Source organism: Brienomyrus brachyistius, chromosome 18 (assembly GCF_023856365.1).
Source record: "Brienomyrus brachyistius isolate T26 chromosome 18, BBRACH_0.4, whole genome shotgun sequence".
Classification (NCBI taxonomy): domain Eukaryota; kingdom Metazoa; phylum Chordata; class Actinopteri; order Osteoglossiformes; family Mormyridae; genus Brienomyrus; species Brienomyrus brachyistius.
In genome coordinates, this window is record NC_064550.1 from 11,004,994 (window position 1) to 11,024,372 (window position 19,379).

General features: G+C 41.3%; 3 protein-coding genes across 17 annotated transcripts in view; all 3 read right to left on the reverse strand.

Moving 5' to 3' along the window:
• Nucleotides 1–19,379, reverse strand: part of LOC125712605 (protocadherin alpha-C2-like) — a 114,007-nt gene that overhangs the window by 61,198 nt on the left and 33,430 nt on the right. The window lies entirely within an intron of this gene.
• On the reverse strand, nucleotides 5,580–8,092 carry LOC125712609 (protocadherin alpha-4-like). The gene has a single exon (XM_048982849.1). The coding sequence runs from the start codon at nucleotides 7,992–7,994 to the stop codon at nucleotides 5,580–5,582; it is 2,415 nt and encodes an 804-aa protein (XP_048838806.1). The 5' UTR covers nucleotides 7,995–8,092.
• Nucleotides 17,521–19,379, reverse strand: part of LOC125712607 (protocadherin alpha-8-like) — a 92,826-nt gene continuing 90,967 nt past the window's right edge. For 14 of the 15 annotated variants that reach the window (XM_048982847.1, XM_048982844.1, XM_048982845.1 and 11 more), the window contains one exon: nucleotides 18,727–18,905. In XM_048982847.1, coding sequence (XP_048838804.1) covers nucleotides 18,864–18,905 — 42 coding nt within the window. In that variant the 3' untranslated portion in view covers nucleotides 18,727–18,863. Of the gene's footprint in view, nucleotides 18,906–19,379 lie in introns of all 15 variants that reach the window. The other variant, XM_048982828.1, reaches the window with a different exon arrangement.

Below are 19,379 nucleotides of genomic sequence, written 5' to 3' on the forward strand. Positions count from 1 at the left end.
TCTATCAATTAAACAAGCAACAGAATTTCCCCCTTGTAACTGTTCTGAATGACAGTAAATGTTGACTTGTCAACGAGAAACCTAACTGTTTAACAATTAATAATTTCAAATATTTCATTAGAGATTTAATTTTGATGTGACATTCCCCAAAAACTGCATTATGACAGATCTTTGAATTTCAGCGCAGGATTTCCGCATTATTATCCATTTCTTGAACTAACAGGCACACCGTTGATGTTTGCAGATATTTTTTGCAATAAATGTTAACAAAGCTTCCATGAATTTCAATATATTTGAGACACAAAAATTGTGCCACTAGCATCACTGCCATTCTTACAAATACAGAATGGTGTTTCAACATTTACGTCAATTAAATCTAGGAAGGGGAATATTTATTAATAGAAAGCGTTTACATATCTGTACCAGAAGTTTGAAGGATATGCAAATATGATGCGCGGCATTGGCCCATATTAATAAGTGTACGTAACATTTTGAAATCTCTCTTTGTACATGACTAAGAATGGGCTTAGTATTCTCTTTGAAAAACAGATGTATATAGATTGACAACCTTTTAATTGGTTAGTTCTAGAGTATATGCTATTTCATCTATCTTTAATAACCAACTAGGGTGTTGTTGTGATTTAAAAACAAATCATTTGGAAAAGAGATCATTATTGTAAAAATTGATGCAGTAGCTAGCTAGTTAGCCTGGATATATTAGCTAGCTAATTAGCAAGCTGTGTTTTTTGTCGAACCAATAATAAGAAACATTGGCCTGCATGACGTTGTTTATCAATCAGTGATGAATTAATGAAAATGGTGATAATATTCATTTATAATGGGCTTTCAGGAACTTGATCATAAACCTGTTAAATTTCTTTGTGTAAGGTAACAGTCTACAACTGACTGGGGAAAACATTCCTAAATGCAAATGAAACAACAAGATTGCGAAGTAAGGCTCATTGTAAAAGAAAAGTTTGGCCCTGAAATCTGTTCTAAAGCACCATTACGCAGCGAAAATCAAAACGCGGAATTCGACCTGTTATCTTGAACTTGTCTGATGAGAATCGACCACGGGAATGAACAGCATTAAAAATAACAGAAAGCTGTCGCTGTCCATTTCTGTGGTGCTGAATCAAGCTGAGATTCAATACGGCTACCGAAACAACACCTCAGACTAATGACGAGCCGCAAATTCCCTCGCACTTACTCAACCACTCTCTTCTAATACTGGAGACGAGCAGGATATTTCACTGTACAAATGACAACAGCTCAAATTAAGTTATGGAAATGTACTGCTACCCAAAACAGCGGCAATAAAATGATCAACAAAGGAGGAAGACTAGCATGAAATGCAAAATATACAAGGCACTCGTCAGAAAACGTTTGTCTTACCTTCTCACTGTTGGGCAATGTCTGGGTCCGTTTCAAAGAATCAGCCCCATTAATACTGATCAGTTCGGCATCTGCAGGCGGGAACGGCGCCGGGAAAACCACTACGTCACTCTTCAGTGTGTCTGAGCTAAAACACACGTCATACTGCTGGGTGGATTTAGAGTAAGACCAGCTCCCGTCGGGGTGTGTGGTGATCACCGGAGCGCTGTATCTACTCAAATTGGTCTCCGTCCTGTGGCATTTCACGGCTACCAAACTGATGAGGCTCAGCAGAAATATCACCGACACTGACACGATGGCGATCAGCAAATACAGGTTTAAGTCCGAAAAACTCTCCTCTCTGGTCGGCAGTTGTTTGAAGTGGGTCTGAATTTCACTGTTACTTTCAACAACCACGACGTCAATAGACACGGTGGCTGACAGGGATGGGTCTCCGCCATCAGAAACCAAAATGACCAGCGGGTGAGTCTTCAGGTCATTGTCACTCATTCGCCTCTTAGTCCGTATCTCCCCGCTGCTGGTTCCGATTCTAAACAGGTTGCTTCCCTTGGGTTCGGCGATGTGGTAAGAGAGCAGCGCATTATAACCAGAGTCCGCATCTACAGCTCTGATCTTGGCCACGAAGTAGCCCGCTTCGGCAGAGTAGGGAATGCTCTCAGTACTGACGGAGCCCTGGTCCGAATAGGGCAGGAGGATCCCAGGACTGTTGTCATTCTCATCCAGGATAAAAACCTTCACGGTCACGTTGCTGCTTAGAGGAGGCTCACCAGAGTCTGTGGCCTGAATTTGAAACTGAAACGTTTTCATTTCTTCGTAGTTAAAAGACTGTAGGCTGTATATCTCCCCACTGGCCGAATTAACGTTTATTACACTAGAATAACTGGCTGAAGAGCCTTCAATGAACGAATAAGAAACTCGGGCGTTTTCATTTTCATCCGGATCAGCCGCAGTCACGGTATATATAACGGTGCCGATCTGATTATTCTCTTTTACATAGATATTTATCATCGGCTCTGGGAAGCGCGGCGCGTTGTCGTTCACATCAGAAACGTGCACAGAAATTACGCTGGTGCTGGACAGAGGCGGAGTTCCCTCATCTGTAGCTGTGATGGTGACGTTGTATTCAGAAACTATCTCTCTGTCTAGCAGTCCGTTAACAACCAGTGAGTAATAGTTTTTAAATGAAGACTGCAGTTTGAATGGTGATGGACCAATTATCTCAGCTTTCACCATTCCATTTTTACCTTCATCTTTATCAGATACTGTGATCAAAGCCACAGCTGTGCCACTTTTCACGTCTTCGCTTAAACTCTTCAGTAGTGGCGTGACTGAGATTTCAGGACGATTGTCATTCAAGTCAATAACTTCGATTAGAACTTTACATTGTGTACTACGTGGTGGGACACCCTTATCTGTAGCTTCTACACGGATTTCAAACGCAGGATTTTCCTCGTAATCAATGTTTCCTTTTACGGTGATTCTGCCAGTATGGGGATCAGCATTAAAGGCATCTAAATGTACGCTCTTGTGCTCAACAATAGAATAAAGTATTTGACTATTAAGACCTTCATCTATATCGGTAGCATTTAGTGTTATAACCGGGGTGCCGTATGGAACATTCTCATCCAGTTGAACCTTATACAATGGTTTGTTAAACACTGGGCTGTTGTCGTTGACATCCATGACGTTCACGATGATGTGTAATGTCTCGGATCTGGAAGGTTTGCCTCCGTCAATAGCAGTCAGTATTAGGGGAATCCTGACCTGTTTCTCTCTATCTAAAGCTTTTTGTAGCATTAACTCAGCAGATGCACTTTGCTCTGCGCCACCTTGTCCATCCAGAATGAAATGTTCATTCGGACTCAGCTTGTAAATTTTTAACGAGTTACTGCCCACATCGGGATCTTCTGCAGTAAGAACTGAGAATTTATCCCCTGGATTAGCATTTTCACTTATGTTTAACTCAAACCTATTCCGTGAAAAATATGGCGCGTTGTCATTTACGTCTAAGACGTTAATTTCTATGCGGTAAAGATTTAGAGGATTGTGAATAATGGCTTCTAAAAATAAAGTACATTTCTGAGCACCAGGACACAGCTCTTCTCTGTCGATTCTCTCATTCACAAACAGCATGCCGTTTTTCAAATTTACCTCAAAATATTTCCTACTGGATCCCGATACCAGTTGAAACATCCGCGGCTCCAGTTCGTTACCTTTAAGACCCAGGTCCTTCGCTATATTTCCAACCACGGTTCCCTTGCTCACCTCCTCTGACACGGAGTAAACAATCTGCCCAGAGGATGAATTCCACAAACAAAGGAGTGCCAGTAACCATATCCTGACACATTTCACGTCAACAAAATCTTCCATTTCTGTTTTCCTCTCATCCGACGCTTCTTACGCGGGAATCATCTGTATATTATAGCACACATACATATAGGCCTAGGCTTATTTCAAAATAAAACAAGCGGCGACGGCAGAGAAACTCCGCATTATATCCGAACACATCACGGTACAGCTTCTCCTTTCTGCAAATACCATTCTGTTCTACATCACATTGAAGGTGGGGCCCAGAGTGTACAGTGCATTTTTTTAAACCACGGTCCACAGCGACACCATGTGTTTCTCAGAGTATCTGACGCAAGCAGAGTACAATTCACACATATTCAATTTGTAACTTATCTAAAATTTTACTGACACCACTGTCTGGTTTTGTTTTTAGATTATTAATTTTGATTATTATATGCAATGAATAATAGGCTATATTGCTGACTTTCATCTCCATAATATTCGTAGGCCTACTATATATTTCTCAAATATTACAGAAAAAATAAAATTATATATATATATATATATATATAATTTTCACCATTCCATTTTTACCCGCATCTTTACCAGAAACTGCGATCAAAGCCACAGCTGTGCCACTTTTCACGTCTTCGCTTAAACTCTTCAGTAGTGGCGTGACTGAGATTTCAGGACGATTGCCATTCAAGTCAATAACTTCGATTATAACTTTACATTGTGTACTACGTGGTGGGACACCCTTATCTGTAGCATCTACACGGATTTCAAACGCAGGATTTTCCTCGTAATCAATGTTTCCTTTTACGGTGATTCTGCCAGTATGAGGATCAGCATTAAACGTATTTAAATGGACGCTTTTATGCTCAACAATGGAGTAATGTATCTGACTATTTAAGCCTTCATCTAAATCGGTAGCATCTAGTGTTATAACCGGGGTGCCGTATGGAACATTCTCATCCAGTTAAATCTCATACAATGGTTTGTTAAACACTGGGCTGTTGTCGTTGACATCCATGACGTTCACGATGATGTGTAATGTCCCGGATCTGGAAGGTTTGCCTCCGTCAATAGCAGTCAGCATTAGGGGAATCCTGGCCTGTTTCTCTCGATCTAAAGCTTTGTGTAGCACTAATTCAGCAGATGCACTTTGCTCTGCGCCACCTTGTCCATCCAGAATGAAATGTTCATGAATGAAATGTTATAGTTCCACAGATAAAATACACAACTTTTCTAAACAGTAATGTGCTATATTTCTGCCTGTTCCAGTAATGGCAATATTAATTACTGCTAACTTAAACTAATGCTGTTGCTCATATTTCAAAAGCAGCTATTTGACAAAGATCCTCATTTTTTAACTTTTAACTCTCCAATTGCAGTCGAACAAAGTGAAGTGATATTCTTCAGATGACTTTGTACAACGCTGGTTAACAACCCACATTAAGGTTTCTGTTATAGTACATAGGCCTATTATACAGGCCACAAATTAAAAAAGGGAAAAGTAACGTTTAAAACACACAAAAGCTTCTTCATTCTTGCCAACATACAAAGTACAATAAGAACAAATAGTAAGGTTCATTATCAGTGTAAATTTTGTCATGTTGAAAGTGGCTTTTTGAAGCTGTTCCAAAGTCAACATATAAAATAATGGGTAGACACAAGCTGAAGTAAAAAGAATTAATTGACGCACCATTAAAAATTAAAAAAATAGGCAAGATTGGTAACAAATACGTGCAATATGTTGGGTCTAGAAATGATAGTAACAAAAGGTTGATTGTGGACATTTACCATTACCTGGATAATAAACAGATTCCAGAAAATTAACACAGAGAGAAAAAACAAGACGCAAATTCATAATTTCCAACAGATTCATAGTTAGGTTACTGTCTTACCTTTTCCCGAGTCGGCAGTGTTTGGTTCCGTTTCAAAGAATCAGCCCCGTTAATACTGATCAGTTCGGCATCGGCAGGCGGGAACGGCGCCGGGAAAACCACTACGTCACTCTTCAGTGTGTCTGAGCTAAAACACACGTCATACTGCTGGGTGGATTTAGAGTAAGACCAGCTCCCGTCGGGGTGTGTGGTGATCACCGGAGCGCTGTATCTACTCAAACTGGTGTCCGTCCTGTGGCATTTCACGGCTAACAAACTGATGAGGCTCAGCAGAAATATCACCGACACTGACACGATGGCGATCAGCAAATACAGGTTTAAGTCCGAAAAACTCTCCTCTCTGGTAGGCAGTTGTTTGAAGTGGGTCTGAATTTCACTGTTACTTTCAACAACCACGACGTCAATAGACACGGTGGCTGACAGGGATGGGTCTCCGCCATCAGAAACCAAAATGACCAGCGGGTGAGTCTTCAGGTCATTGTCACTCATTCGCCTCTTAGTCCGTATCTCCCCGCTGCTGGTTCCGATTCTAAACAGGTTGCTTCCCTTGGGTTCGGCGATGTGGTAAGAGAGCAGCGCATTATAACCAGAGTCCGCATCTACAGCTCTGATCTTGGCCACGAAGTAGCCCGCTTCGGCAGAGTAGGGAATGCTCTCAGTACTGACGGAGCCCTGGTCCGAATAGGGCAGGAGGATCCCAGGACTGTTGTCATTGTCATCCAGGATGAAAACCTTCACGGTCACGTTGCTGCTTAGAGGAGGCTCACCAGAGTCTGTGGCCTGAATTTGAAACTGAAACGTTTTAATTTCTTCGTAGTTAAAAGACTGTAGGCTGTATATCTCCCCACTGGCCGAATTAACGTTTATTACACTAGAATAACTGGCTGAAGAGCCTTCAATTAACGAATAAGAAACTCGGGCGTTTTCATTTTCATCCGGATCAGCCGCAGTCACGGTATGTATAACGGTGCCGATCTGATTGTTCTCTTTTACATAGATATTTATCATCGGCTCTGGGAAACGCGGCGCGTTGTCGTTCACATCAGAAACGTGCACAGTAATGACGCTGGTGCTGGACAGAGGCGGAGTTCCCTCATCTGTAGCTGTGATTGTCAAGTTGTATTGAGAAACGCTTTCTCTGTCTAGATCCGATATTATTTTTATAGAGTAGTAATGGCTATAAGAATTTTCTAATGAGAATGAAGATGATCCAGAAATTGAGCAATGTACGTTGCCGTTTTTCCCACTGTCCTTGTCAGAAACGGTTACCAGTGCAATGGCGGTTCCTTGTCTCACATCCTCTCTGATTTCATCCACAAGCGACGTTACTTTGATATTTGGGGCATTGTCATTCACATCAGTTACTTCCACCAGGACTTTACAGTGCGATGCCAGAGGGGTATGGCCTCTGTCTCTAGCTTCAATTCGGATTTCGTAGGCGCTACTCTCCTCGTAATCGAGGTTTCCCATAACCCTTATTTCACCAGTAGAATTGTTAATCGCAAAGATGGTCAAGATGTTCTTGGAACCTTCTGTGCTAAAGGAATAAATAATTTCTCCATTTATGTCTTCATCTGGATCTGTTGCATTGAGTTTTATTATTACTGTTCCCGGTGGAGTGTTTTCAGCAGCCCGAACCTTGTATAATTTGCGGTCAAATGCTGGCGCGTTGTCGTTTGCATCCAGCACATTAATGATTATCTCAGTTGTCCCGGATTTCGGTGGTTTTCCTCCATCAACAGCCGTGAGTACGAGTCGGATCACCGCCTGTTTTTCTCGGTCTAAAGCTTTTTGCAGCACTAACTCAGCAGACACTGGATCGCTGTCGCTGTTTACCTCGAGAGCAAAATATTCATTTGAACTGAGTCTGTACGTTTTTACGGAGTTGCTCCCCACGTCGGGATCTTCTGCATTAAGCAACGGGAATTTTGCTCCAACCACAGACGATTCGGCGATTTTAATGTTCTTTGATTTTTCTGAAAAAATTGGAGCGTTGTCATTTATGTCTCTTACATTAATTTCAATACGAAACAGGGTCAAAGGAAAATTTACGGCTGCTTCCAGTTTTATAGAGCATATTTGGCTGTTCGAACACAGTTCTTCTCTGTCTATTCTTTCATTCACAAACAGAATTCCAGTTTTTAAATTTATATCAAAATATTTCTTAGTTGATCCCGCTATAATCTGAAACATGCGCGATTCCAGTTCCGTTACTCTAATATTCAGGTCCTTCGATACATTTCCAACAAATGTTCCTTGACTTACCTCCTCAGAAACCGTATATAAAATTTGTCCGGATGCAACATTCCGCAAACAAAGCAAAAGCCCAAAAAGGCCTGCGGCCCGTAAGCACGTCGTTCCCCTGTAAACGCACATCGCCAATAAGCATTTAAAACCATCCATTCCAAGAATCTCCCCAATTCAAAATATAATTGAAGAAGGTAATCTTTGAGCAAGAACAAGCATAATCCCAAAATAGCCGTTCCACGGTTCTCTGCAAATTCACTAACAAAGGCATACTGAAGGTTGAGCTAATCCACAATACCGTATAGGAGGAGTCCGAGCCCAACAGTCGGAGCTGCGGCTTGTTGGTAAACAGTGACCCCGCGTGGATCTGCAGAAAAGGCATGTACGCTGTAGTGTAAGAACAGTCCTAAGCACGGGCGTAATTTGGCTTGAGCATTGGAGAGGTGGAGGTCTTCACCCATTTAAAGGGGTCCAGGTGTCTGTATTAGGTAGTTTTGATTATTGGAAATTAGCAAATTTTCAAAGCTTATTAAAATATAAAATGTATATATTTTTTGTCATTTAATTATGACTATATACTGGCTTCAAAGTACTACGCAGAAGATAAACTTACTACAGTAAAAGATCTTGGCTCCGGTTTAAGTGGAACACCAGGGAATGGTTCAAAAGAACTATGGACAGCAACTACAAACAGCACCATGGACAGCAATTACAAACAGCACCACGGACAGCAACTATAAACAGCACTGCAGACAATTAGTTGGCTGTCATATGACTGAAGCCCATTGTTATGAGTCCTGGCTCAGAGAAAATATTCAAATATGTTTATGGTTTATCTGATCTATATTCAAAGTGCATATTTTTGTGTGTCTTTTGGCTCTTGAAAGACCGACTACTTTCATGCTTTGTGTGTTTGTATTTGTTAATTGTTGCACATGTTTTAACTTTGGTGTACTGAACAACTAAATGAAAGTATTGCAGTAAAAAGTCAAATGTATTATTACAAATTGTAGTTGTATTAGGTCACATTGTCGTATGTGTGACAGGTGTTAAAGTGGCTGGTAGCCCGACAAAAAAGTCATAAAGCTTGTCATTTAGTCCAATATACATACAAACATTACAAATATGGTTCCATTTGGATTCATTTTTAATGTATTGCATGTGCTTCCAGAACAGAATAATTGACATTACTGAAAATATGCACAAATATGCATGTATTATGAAGTAGCAGACAGTATAAAATAATATTTAAAAAAAGTAAACTTTTGCTGACTTTTAGAACTGCTTTCCCTGCTCTCCAAGAGTGTCGAACAGTGGTCTGCTGCCCCCAACTGGCTCTGTGGAATGTCACTGGGTCTCATTCATTATCATTCTTCTCCTTTTCCCTTGATTGTTTTGTCTCCTACTTCTGACTGGAGAGCAAAAATTCAAGAAAGCCAGCAGGAACCACGACCAGAAAACGGACCATGAAACAACAACTCAGTATAAAAGCAGATGCCAAAGAATAAAGTGCATTCTTTACTGGTATTGGTAGGCTGTAGTATTCAGGGGTAGCTGGATGGATGGATGCTTGGCTTGATATGGCCGTGACAAACTGGAAGCTATTTAATCATTTTTATGGAGAACTTTTAGGACCACCAGCTACCAAGGATCTAAGAGACCTACCAGGATGATGTTCTTCCGGTATGTCGACGATAAACTTTGGGCCTAAGCCATTTAGACCTATACATATCAAACACTGTGATATCCATTTACTATTCAAATGATCGACGTGTTAAATCCACATTCAAATGCAAGAAATGTTCCTGTTTCACCAGTGAATAAGAGGCAATTATAATGCGTTCTTATGCAGAACATGTATCGCAATAACATTTTTGCTGATGAAAATACAACATTTCTAATATCACTGCTAGACACAGGCTGTTCCTTAAAGTAGTACATATGTCTTAAAATATATTATTTTAAAGATTCACAGAATGCTACATCTTGATTTTAATTACAGTCTTACTGAACTCACCAAATTAAATAATGGAGAACAATATTAAATCGTGTAAAAAGGAGCAGTAGCAGGACTACTCTACTCTGGTCCCTGGGCAAAAAGGGACTATGCCCCCCCCCCCCCATTCCAAAGTGCCTGCCTAGGCCAGCTGCAGCAGTCGCAGCTGAAATTTAAGTAGCTTCCAAATAGCATACCCATCATGCAATGCAGTAGTTAGAGGATTCCACAAACATGCTTTTTATCCATTAAATACATGCCTTGACAACATAGAATGAATACGAAACATTACAAAATATTACATTTAAAAGTTGTTTTAAGTATTGTATGAAATATTTTTGTGTTATCACTCCCACCATAATTAAATTGCACAGTTAAAAATGAGAGTGTAATGCAGTGTAATGATGTGCGTGATGTTAAAGCTATAATCCACAGAACTATTTAACATACAGGTAAAGTAAGCAGTGGGAGGGGTGTGTTTTCTGTAGTTAGTTTGTTCTGCTCTATTGCTGAAAAGATGTGTATGTTATAACGACAATTAGAACATTTTAAACTGAATTTGAGAAACTTCTTTACACAGAGTGTAGTTAGAGTATGGAATGGTCTTCCTGTTCAGGTAGTGCAGGCTAAATCCCTGGGGTCCGTTAAATCAGAGCTAGATAAGATTTTAACAACTCTGAGCTATTAGTTAAGTTCTCCCGAAACGAGCTTGATGGGTCGAATGGCCTCCTCTCCTTTGTAAATTTCTCATATTCTTATTTCTTATGTGATTCAACAGTGACACCCAGTGACCAAATGTGAAATGAAGCTTAGAAGCAACTTAAAATCCCCCAACTGCAAACATACCTTAACACTGCCAAGGCCGCAACAGTGAAACAACTTTGACAGGAGTTATAAATAATCTGCTACTATTATCCGATTCTGGAGAATTAACAATCATTAATCAGCTAGATTTTGGTGCTTTCGTCGCTGTTGATGATTCATTTCTGTTAAACTGGCAGGGATGTGAGGCTCGTCTATGCAGAACAGTATTTAAATGGCTCACCAAACACCCTACACAACCATCAGAAATATGTTCAGATATGTAACGAAAGCATTGTGCTGTCAGTGAGACATGAGTGACGTACGGCATCCTGAAGGGATCACTGCTGCAGCCTTTATAGCTCTCGCTCTACATGCTGCAGTGCTGCCAGGCGCCTAAAACATTTAAGAGGCATGAGAATAAACGCATTACATCATCATGTTACGATACAGGATGCCTACTCTTGGTAAAGGAAAAACAGCAATAAAACTCGGTCACATGGTATTTTGCAAAACTGTCAATTCATTAGTAGGTTTTCCGTATAGATTAAGTATTAAACTGGTCCAGCTAATGAAGGGTATCAGGTGTAGCAATAAGCAGCTGCTCAGAAGAGTGATCTGTGATTCAAAGAAAGAAGAAAACAAAACATGTAAATCTGAAATCAGCGGAACACTAAGAAATAAACTCTGTTGTTGTGTTTGGAATAATTACCAAAATAATACAAAAGGGCAAAGAGGAGCAAACACTGAATGAAATAAGCAAATGGGAGTAAATCTTTCTGAAATATATTATCCTAATGCTTTTTAATTTTCAGCTCTCACTCACTGCCTAGGTACACTCTCAGAATATAAGAGTAAAGATTTGTACCTTTGCTTATCACTGGGACTGTACCCTTGTAATTGTACCTTTTAAAGGTATAGAAATGGACTCTGAGGAATATCCCAAAGGGACGATGAGCATCAATGTACCATCAATGGTACAGAAATGTTCCTCAGAGTCCTTCTCTTAATCTAAAAAGGTACGATTATCTACAGCTAAGGGTACAACTGGAAGACCCTTGAGGGAACAGCCCCAGTGAAAAGCAAAGGTACAAATGATTATGCTTTTTCTGAGAGTGTAGGCACGTGATTTTATATGATTTAGCCAAAGGCTTAAGGTAAGGGTTATTTTTAAAAAAGGATTATGCCAGTCTGTATTAGAAGACCCCCCCCCATTTTGAGGTAGCTGAGCTTTTACCTTCCCTGGCCCTCAACACCACATGTGACAAACTGGTCATTCCTTTCGGCCTCCAGGGGTCACTGTTTCCGGTCAAGGCAAGTGAAGTGAAGTGTGTTTTCATTGTTACCAATCATATTCCGCATTAGGTGACGGGAAACAAGACTCCCCAGTGGTACATATACACCTGTGTGTGTGTGTGTGTGTGTGTGTGTGTGTGTGTGTGTGTGTGTGTGTGTGTGTGGTGATTTCTGTGTAATGAAAGATTTTTGAAAAAGTGAGACCAAACGAGCAGAATGGATTGGACCAGAGTTTTGCAAAAGATGCAACACTTGTGAATCTGGGCCTCTTGATTAGCGCCATTAATCAGTGTCTGATGCTTTTACATTTACTATTTTTTGTGTCTTCGATTCGTCATTTTTAATTACCGTGACTTTAATTGTCTTTTAGTTGTCTCTTAATTTTCCATTTAATGGTTGCTTCTATTTGATCTTATTTTACGTAAAGCACTCCGAATGACCTATGTGCTTGAAGATGTGCATGAAGTTGCCTTGCCTATAAGGCAGCATCCTCCGTTCTGTGTGGGCTACGCTTCATAACATGCCTTTGTGTTCAGAAGCTCAGGTTAGATGCACTTATATGTAGTGGATTAGACTGCTGTACTGCACTGGCTTCAAGGAGCACAGACCACATATTTTGCTAAAGGAGATGCTGAATTACTTACCAGGATTTGTTACAGTTTGTCCATCAGCTTCTGGTTTGCAGCAGGACTTGAAAAACCTTCTGCTTACTAACAAGGTAATAAGGGTTCAAGCTTGAGTCTTACACTGGTGTAAAATGCGATATGGATCATACTAAATAGTACATAGGGGATTGGAGACTGAACTGAGCTACAGATGGTGTGATGAGTCACAGATGGCATGACAGAAGAGAGCACTACACACACACACACACACACACACACACGTACGTGCGCGTGCACGCATATACCTATCCTTTTAGGGACACAATGTTCCCATAACGTGATAAATATCAATTTTTTTCCCTTATGGGGTCCGATTTCCTGGTCCCCATAAGGTAAAACTCTATTTTATAAAAATCAGTGACTGCTATGAAAAAACTAAAAATGCAAGAACTCTTGCATTTGACTTGGTTACTTATGGTTATGGTTAGGGCAGGGTGGGGGTTAAGGTTGTCATAGTTAGCGTTAGCATTTTTGCCATAGAAGTGAATGAACGGGCCCCATAAGGATAAGTATATGCATGCGCACACAGACACACACACATACACACTGATACACACTCTCATCTCTTTATTTTTAGCCTGCCCATGGGAGAGGGGGGGGCAGAGATTTTTTGATTTCGTTCCACTTTCCTGTTGCCTTCTGGCTTTATTTCATTATTGATTTACACGATTGTTACCCTAAACTGTGGCAGACAATTACGCTTCTTCGCACCTCTGCCGCCTTCTCTCCTGTGACACATTCAGCACATACAGCTGAGCATGCAGCCTCGGGTCTGAGCACAGGGTCAGCCCTTTATCCTGACACACCAGGGGATTAGCAGTTTCAGCACGGCAGCTGGCGGCCCTCTTTTACACAACAGTGCCACCTAGCAGTTTGGAGGACCAAGGACTGCATGCATACTACTAGCATGAAGCAGGAGAAGATAGATGACAATCTTTATAATAATTATAATAGAATTATTATTTATTTATATTTACTATATCAGTATTATACAAGTAAACATATTATAATACTTAATATATCATACTTTTCACAGCGTGTAGTTAGAGTATGGAATAGTCTTCCTGCACAAGCTAAAACCCTGGGTTCCCTTAACTCAGAGCTAGATAAGATTTTAACAGCTCTGAGCTATTAGTTAGGTTCTCCCCAAACGAGCTTGATGGGCCGAATGGCCTCCTCTCATTTGTAAATTTCTCATGTTCTTATGTTCTTAAAATATCAAATTTAATATGCGTGTATATATATCATGTTGTATCATATCATATCAAATTATATTGCAAATATGTTTTATAGCTATTTTAATAATAAAACAACAACAAAAATAGCAATAATTATTAGCATTATTACTGTAATAACAATAACATTTTAACATAACAAAAAGACATTTTGAGCCCTTTATGCAGGCTGTACATAAGATGGTGTTAGAAAGACATGTTCACAACCTCAGATATACTGATATTCAGGCAAATACCACACAAAAGGTGGAATCCATTCAAACTGAAATTCCAGAATAAGAAAATGTATGATGAGTATTAATGATCAGTAATAAAGAAATGTGGCATCCTGCATATTTCCATCTATCAATCCTGCAAATGCTTATCCTGCTCAGGGTCAATGATATGACTATTTATGGAAAAAATATTAATTAGCCACCACTGTAATTGGATGCTGCATATATTGCAACATTTAGGTAAAGGAATTACAGTTATTACAGTTAATTAATTTAGGTTGTAAGTAATGTAAAGATGCTAATTATCTTAACTGCATGTGATTGGACTGTCAGAGGAATCTTGCGGGTTGCTGGGAAAAGAAGACAAACTCAACACATGCACAGCAGAGGTGGAATTAATTCCCTCTATCCTAGAGTTTCAAGACAGCGATATCGCTGTTCTCCCACATCCGCAAAAATGTGCAATGAATATGATGTAATGAAATACAAAATTGTCAGTTTTGTTTAAAGATTAATCTCCTCTAATTTGCAGCATGTTGGCCTCATTCAGCATGAAGATTTATGGGTAAGACTGTAAGCCTTGTGCCAGTACAAACCTGCTTTTCCACGACAACACAACAGAACGTGTCAATACTTTTTTTTTTTTTAACATTCCACACTCAATAGACAGGCTGAACTTCTAGGCTCAGATCTTCTCCTTCCTGGTGTCACGTGATCATTTCTCTTAGCAGGACACAGGAAGCAGTGGTAGGGAAACTGGAGTGTGAGGACTGTAGGAGGCAGGGATGCGTAGGCTGTCCTGGGACGTGACCCAGGGCCCCAGCAAGCAATAAGGTCTCCCCCTCCCTCAGGAAGGTAGAGAAGAAGTTAAACACAACAACCGCTGAGTTTCCATGCTGATGTCGGCTCAGGGCCCCCAGATAAGGCAGCCCTCCCCTGGTAGGAGCACAAGCCGTCGTAGTGGATCCACTAATTACATCCCACTGCACAGCACTGGTCCTGGTACATGGTGCGTTTTCTGTATTCGTACCGCTGTTTGATGGTGACTGTAACACGTGTCTGTTATTTGGTTCATGGTAAAATGTCTGTCAGGAACTTTTTACACAAATATATGTAATTTATACTGAAATAAAAATGTATTATAAAAAAATCCAGATATAAAATCAAGAACGGCACTATATGTGTAAAGGGGAGTTTGGGTGAATGAATGAATGTGTGAGCCTGCAAATGCAACTGATCTCCTGTTATTTATGGAATATAATGTTACTACTACTACTACTACTACTACTACTAATAATAATAATAATAACAATAATAATAATAATAATAATAATAATCCTGGGTTCGGTCCCTGGGTCGGGCGTAGGACCTTTCTGTGTGGAGTTCACATTCTCTCGCGTGGGTTTTCGCTGGGTGCTCCGGTTTCCTCCCACGGTCCAAAAGTGTGCAGGACAGGCTGATTGGTGAGTCTAAATTGGCCCTGTGTGCGTGTGCGTGTGTGTGTGTGCGTGTGTGTGTGTGCGCACCCTGTGGTGTGTTGGCAACCACCCAGGGTTGGTTCCTGCCTGCACCCGTTGTTCCTGGGATAGGCTCTGATCCCCCCCCCCCCCCCCCGTGACCCTGGTTGGGATTCAGTGGTTATAGTGAGGGATGTATGGATGGATGTATGGATGGATGGGTAATAATAATGGTGTGTGAATGCCCTGCGATGGGTTGGTGCCCCTGGGTAGTTCCCTGCCTTGTGTGTGTTACTAACAATGATAATACGCACAGTGACAGGCTGTGCCCCTGCCTTGCACGCGCTGCGGCCTGCGATTGGCTCCAGACTCCCCTGACCAGAATATGTGGTTAGAATATGGCTGTCTTATTGTCTTACTGGCTGTCTTATTGTCTTATTGTCTTACTGTCATTACTTCCTCACCAAGGGAAAACCTCATTCAGGTTCTGTTTCAGGCCCGTTTTTCTTACTCACACGACCGCTGTGTATTTCTGTGTGTGCGTGAGAATGTGTGACTGAGCCCCCCCCCCCCGCTTTCTGAGGATTACATCCTGTAAGCATGGAAATCAGGGACACTAAACTAGCTAATCCGATGAATACATTTAATTGGTTCATGCTCCCTCTGAAAGATTTCAATATCAGTTAAAATATTTTATTTTAATTTTAATGTAAATGTATTTTAATGTAGAAATGAGGAACTCCCTGCGTTGCCATGATAACCTAGTTTCAGTGTCTATGACGACAGGCATATTCTGTGTTGTCATGGCAATACCATCTCCTATTACATATCCCAGGCACAACTGTAGCGTGGGGCTTACTGCAGCAGGCCAGGGCTCCACCTCAATTCCCAGAATGCACTATGTTCCACTGCAAGCCGGAGCAGCCAATAGGATATTATCAGCCACTTCCTATGTCCCATATTACGGCGTTCTTAAAGACACAGGCATATCGTAGGCCCACATGCAGCCAAGGCACAGACACTCACACTTAAAGGCACACACACATGCAATCACACATTTCACATAACCATGTATTTGATGCTTTTTGTATCTGTGTTTTGTATTGGTTTTATGTCTTGATATCATGCTGTAATTTTATGATCTATGTGAAGCACTTTGGCCAGCAAGGGCTGCTATCGAAGTGATATATAAATAAAGTTGACTTGACTTTTGTATTATTAATTATTATTTTTTTTTGTCAGAATAATAAAGATGGACATGATTATTTAACAAATCTATTTCTGTTGGATGATGTGGTGTCAATGTGTAGTTTTTTAATGAAAAGGAAGCTTGCGAAATATTCTCACTTGTCTAGGACACAAGCTGTCACAGACAGACATCGGTGTGCAGAGTATTTACTGTTAAGCACTGACTGTGCTGTATTAATCTCTCTAATGATGACGTATCACAACACATCCATTTAAAGCGCCTTGGGGTGCCACTGATGTGAAAGGCGCTATATAAAAATGAATTGACTACAAAACATGAGGAAAGCACACTTCCCTCAACGACTCCTCACATTGACATTAAAGCATGGCGGTAAATAAGTTCATAATGTTCAAAGAAAGTTAAAGGTGTCGTTCATGTGTTTGATTTACTTTAGACACCGCTAATGTCACTGTGCCTACTGTGTTTTCTGACATAATTTTGACTAGGACTAAGAATTTAAGGGTTTATTTACTCCGAATGAGGAGATGAGCGAGTGTGTAAAGAAAGCACTTCGTCATGAGTTTTTCCGACATCGGTTTTGCGGGCAAATGTAAAATCTGCGTGGAGTTTGGAGCTTCCGAAGGGGACCCTGAACATGAGGATGTCAGACTGCAATGGGCCATTTCCTCTCCACACGTGGAACAGGTAACCTCTCAAATTTGTCCTTATAACAACACCATGCTATGTTCTATGTATCACATGCACTCAGTCGCAGACAAGACACTAAAAGTACCACAACTCCTATACAAACACACATAGACAGAGAGATTATGTAAAGCAGAGGTTCGTTTATTTCAATCCATACATGAAATATTTAGCGATTTTATTTACCTACATAGAATAAAACGCACCTTTACCTAGGAATGGTTAGTACTGGCCTTCAAGCCTTCCTTACTGCCACCCAGATGAAGCCAAACGGACCGGGAGGACCAGGCATGGCTTGGATAGATGACAGTTGTGTAGAATTGAAGTTAGCCAATACAGGGACACCAGCACAACCACCACGAGGGGACTGACCAAGCCCTGCCAGGGCACACCGAGCATCACAGGGTTACTACCCAAGATCTGCTGGTAGCCCCCAGAATCCAAACTCATTCACTGTTGCAATGTAATGCAACAGTCAGTAGCCAGTCGCTACCATGAAATGTTAATACTGTCGACTAATCGGGTGGTAGATGTACAAAAAAAAAAAAAACATGCTCATCTCTTACTAGAGGTGGTCAGTGCTCAGAACTATATATACAGTGCGATTTAACATCAGTGAGACTCAGCTAATTAAACACCATTAACAAGCAAGGCTACAGAAGCTACACAAACAAACCAAAAGAAAATGATACATCGTAGCTATGAAAGAACGTAGAGGTGGGTCTTCTTATAAAACAGTTATGTAAATATACATTGAAATATAAAATCCAACGTGTGATGAATATGTACAGTGTCACATGCGCAGCTCCTGCGTGTTAAAACAATATATATGAATTTCATACATTTCTCCATGTTAAAGTTGCAATACTTAACAATTTTCAATATTACAAACCACAATGGAAAACCAAAGCCAGATCAGTGACGTTTGGGCCTCTTTCGGCCGATTAAGCTTAGCACTATTACACCACTTGTGTGTAGTCCAAATAATATCACAGATGAAAAAGTGCACAGGAATATTCACCTGACAGACACTGCACACTAAAAGGCTGACAGGTGTTACAGACATCACCTCTTTCCCACGTTTTAGAGGTTATTCGACCCTGTCTATTTTTTTTCTCCTATACTTATCATCAAATATCACTTCTTAATGCTTAATGCCACATTAAAAGCTACAGCATTTCTCTGCTTTCTGCGATGCATTGCTGGCAAGACGGGAAATATATTACATTTATATTTGGATTTTATATTAAAACATGCATGGCAATAACCTTGGATAGAAAACACAAATAAAAGGGAGGGGAGCAGAAGGGTACAGACTGAATGAGAGTTAATACCGAATGTGGGGCGGCAGACATACAGCTCATGGAGACACTGAAAAACCCAGACAACTGTGAAGCAGTAGATCTCCAGCAGGGGGCGACGACAGCAGACCCAGCCCTTTGATGGATCTGGGACTATCATGCACATTAAATCATGTCTTTGTGATGCAAACGGTGCAGAGAAAGGTTCTGGAAAAAAAGCATAAAAACAGCATACAATGTCATACTCAGCAGTCCCAGATAACATATTTACTTCAAAACAGCGAAAAGTGAGATCTAGGGGGAAAAAAAGTACATTATTCATAACGAATAAGTAAATTATGTATGAAATTTTAAGTGACAAGCTCTGTCTCGGGACGAAAGGGCATAACAGCAGCGGCAAAGTTTGGGTGCTGGGGGGGCGCTGGGGGGCGCTGGGGGGCGCTGGGGGGGCGCTGGGGGGGCGCTGGGGGGGCGCTGGGGGGCGCTGGGGGGGGCGCTGGGGGGCGCTGGGGGGCGCTGGGGGGCGCTGGGGGGGCGCTGGGGGGCGCTGGGGGGCGCTGGGGGGCGCTGGGGGGGCGCTGGGGGGGCGCTGGGGGGCGCTGGGGGGCGCTGGGGGGTGCTGGGGGGCGCTGGGGGGCGCTGGGGGGCGCTGGGGGGCGCTGGGGGGGCGCTGGGGGGCGC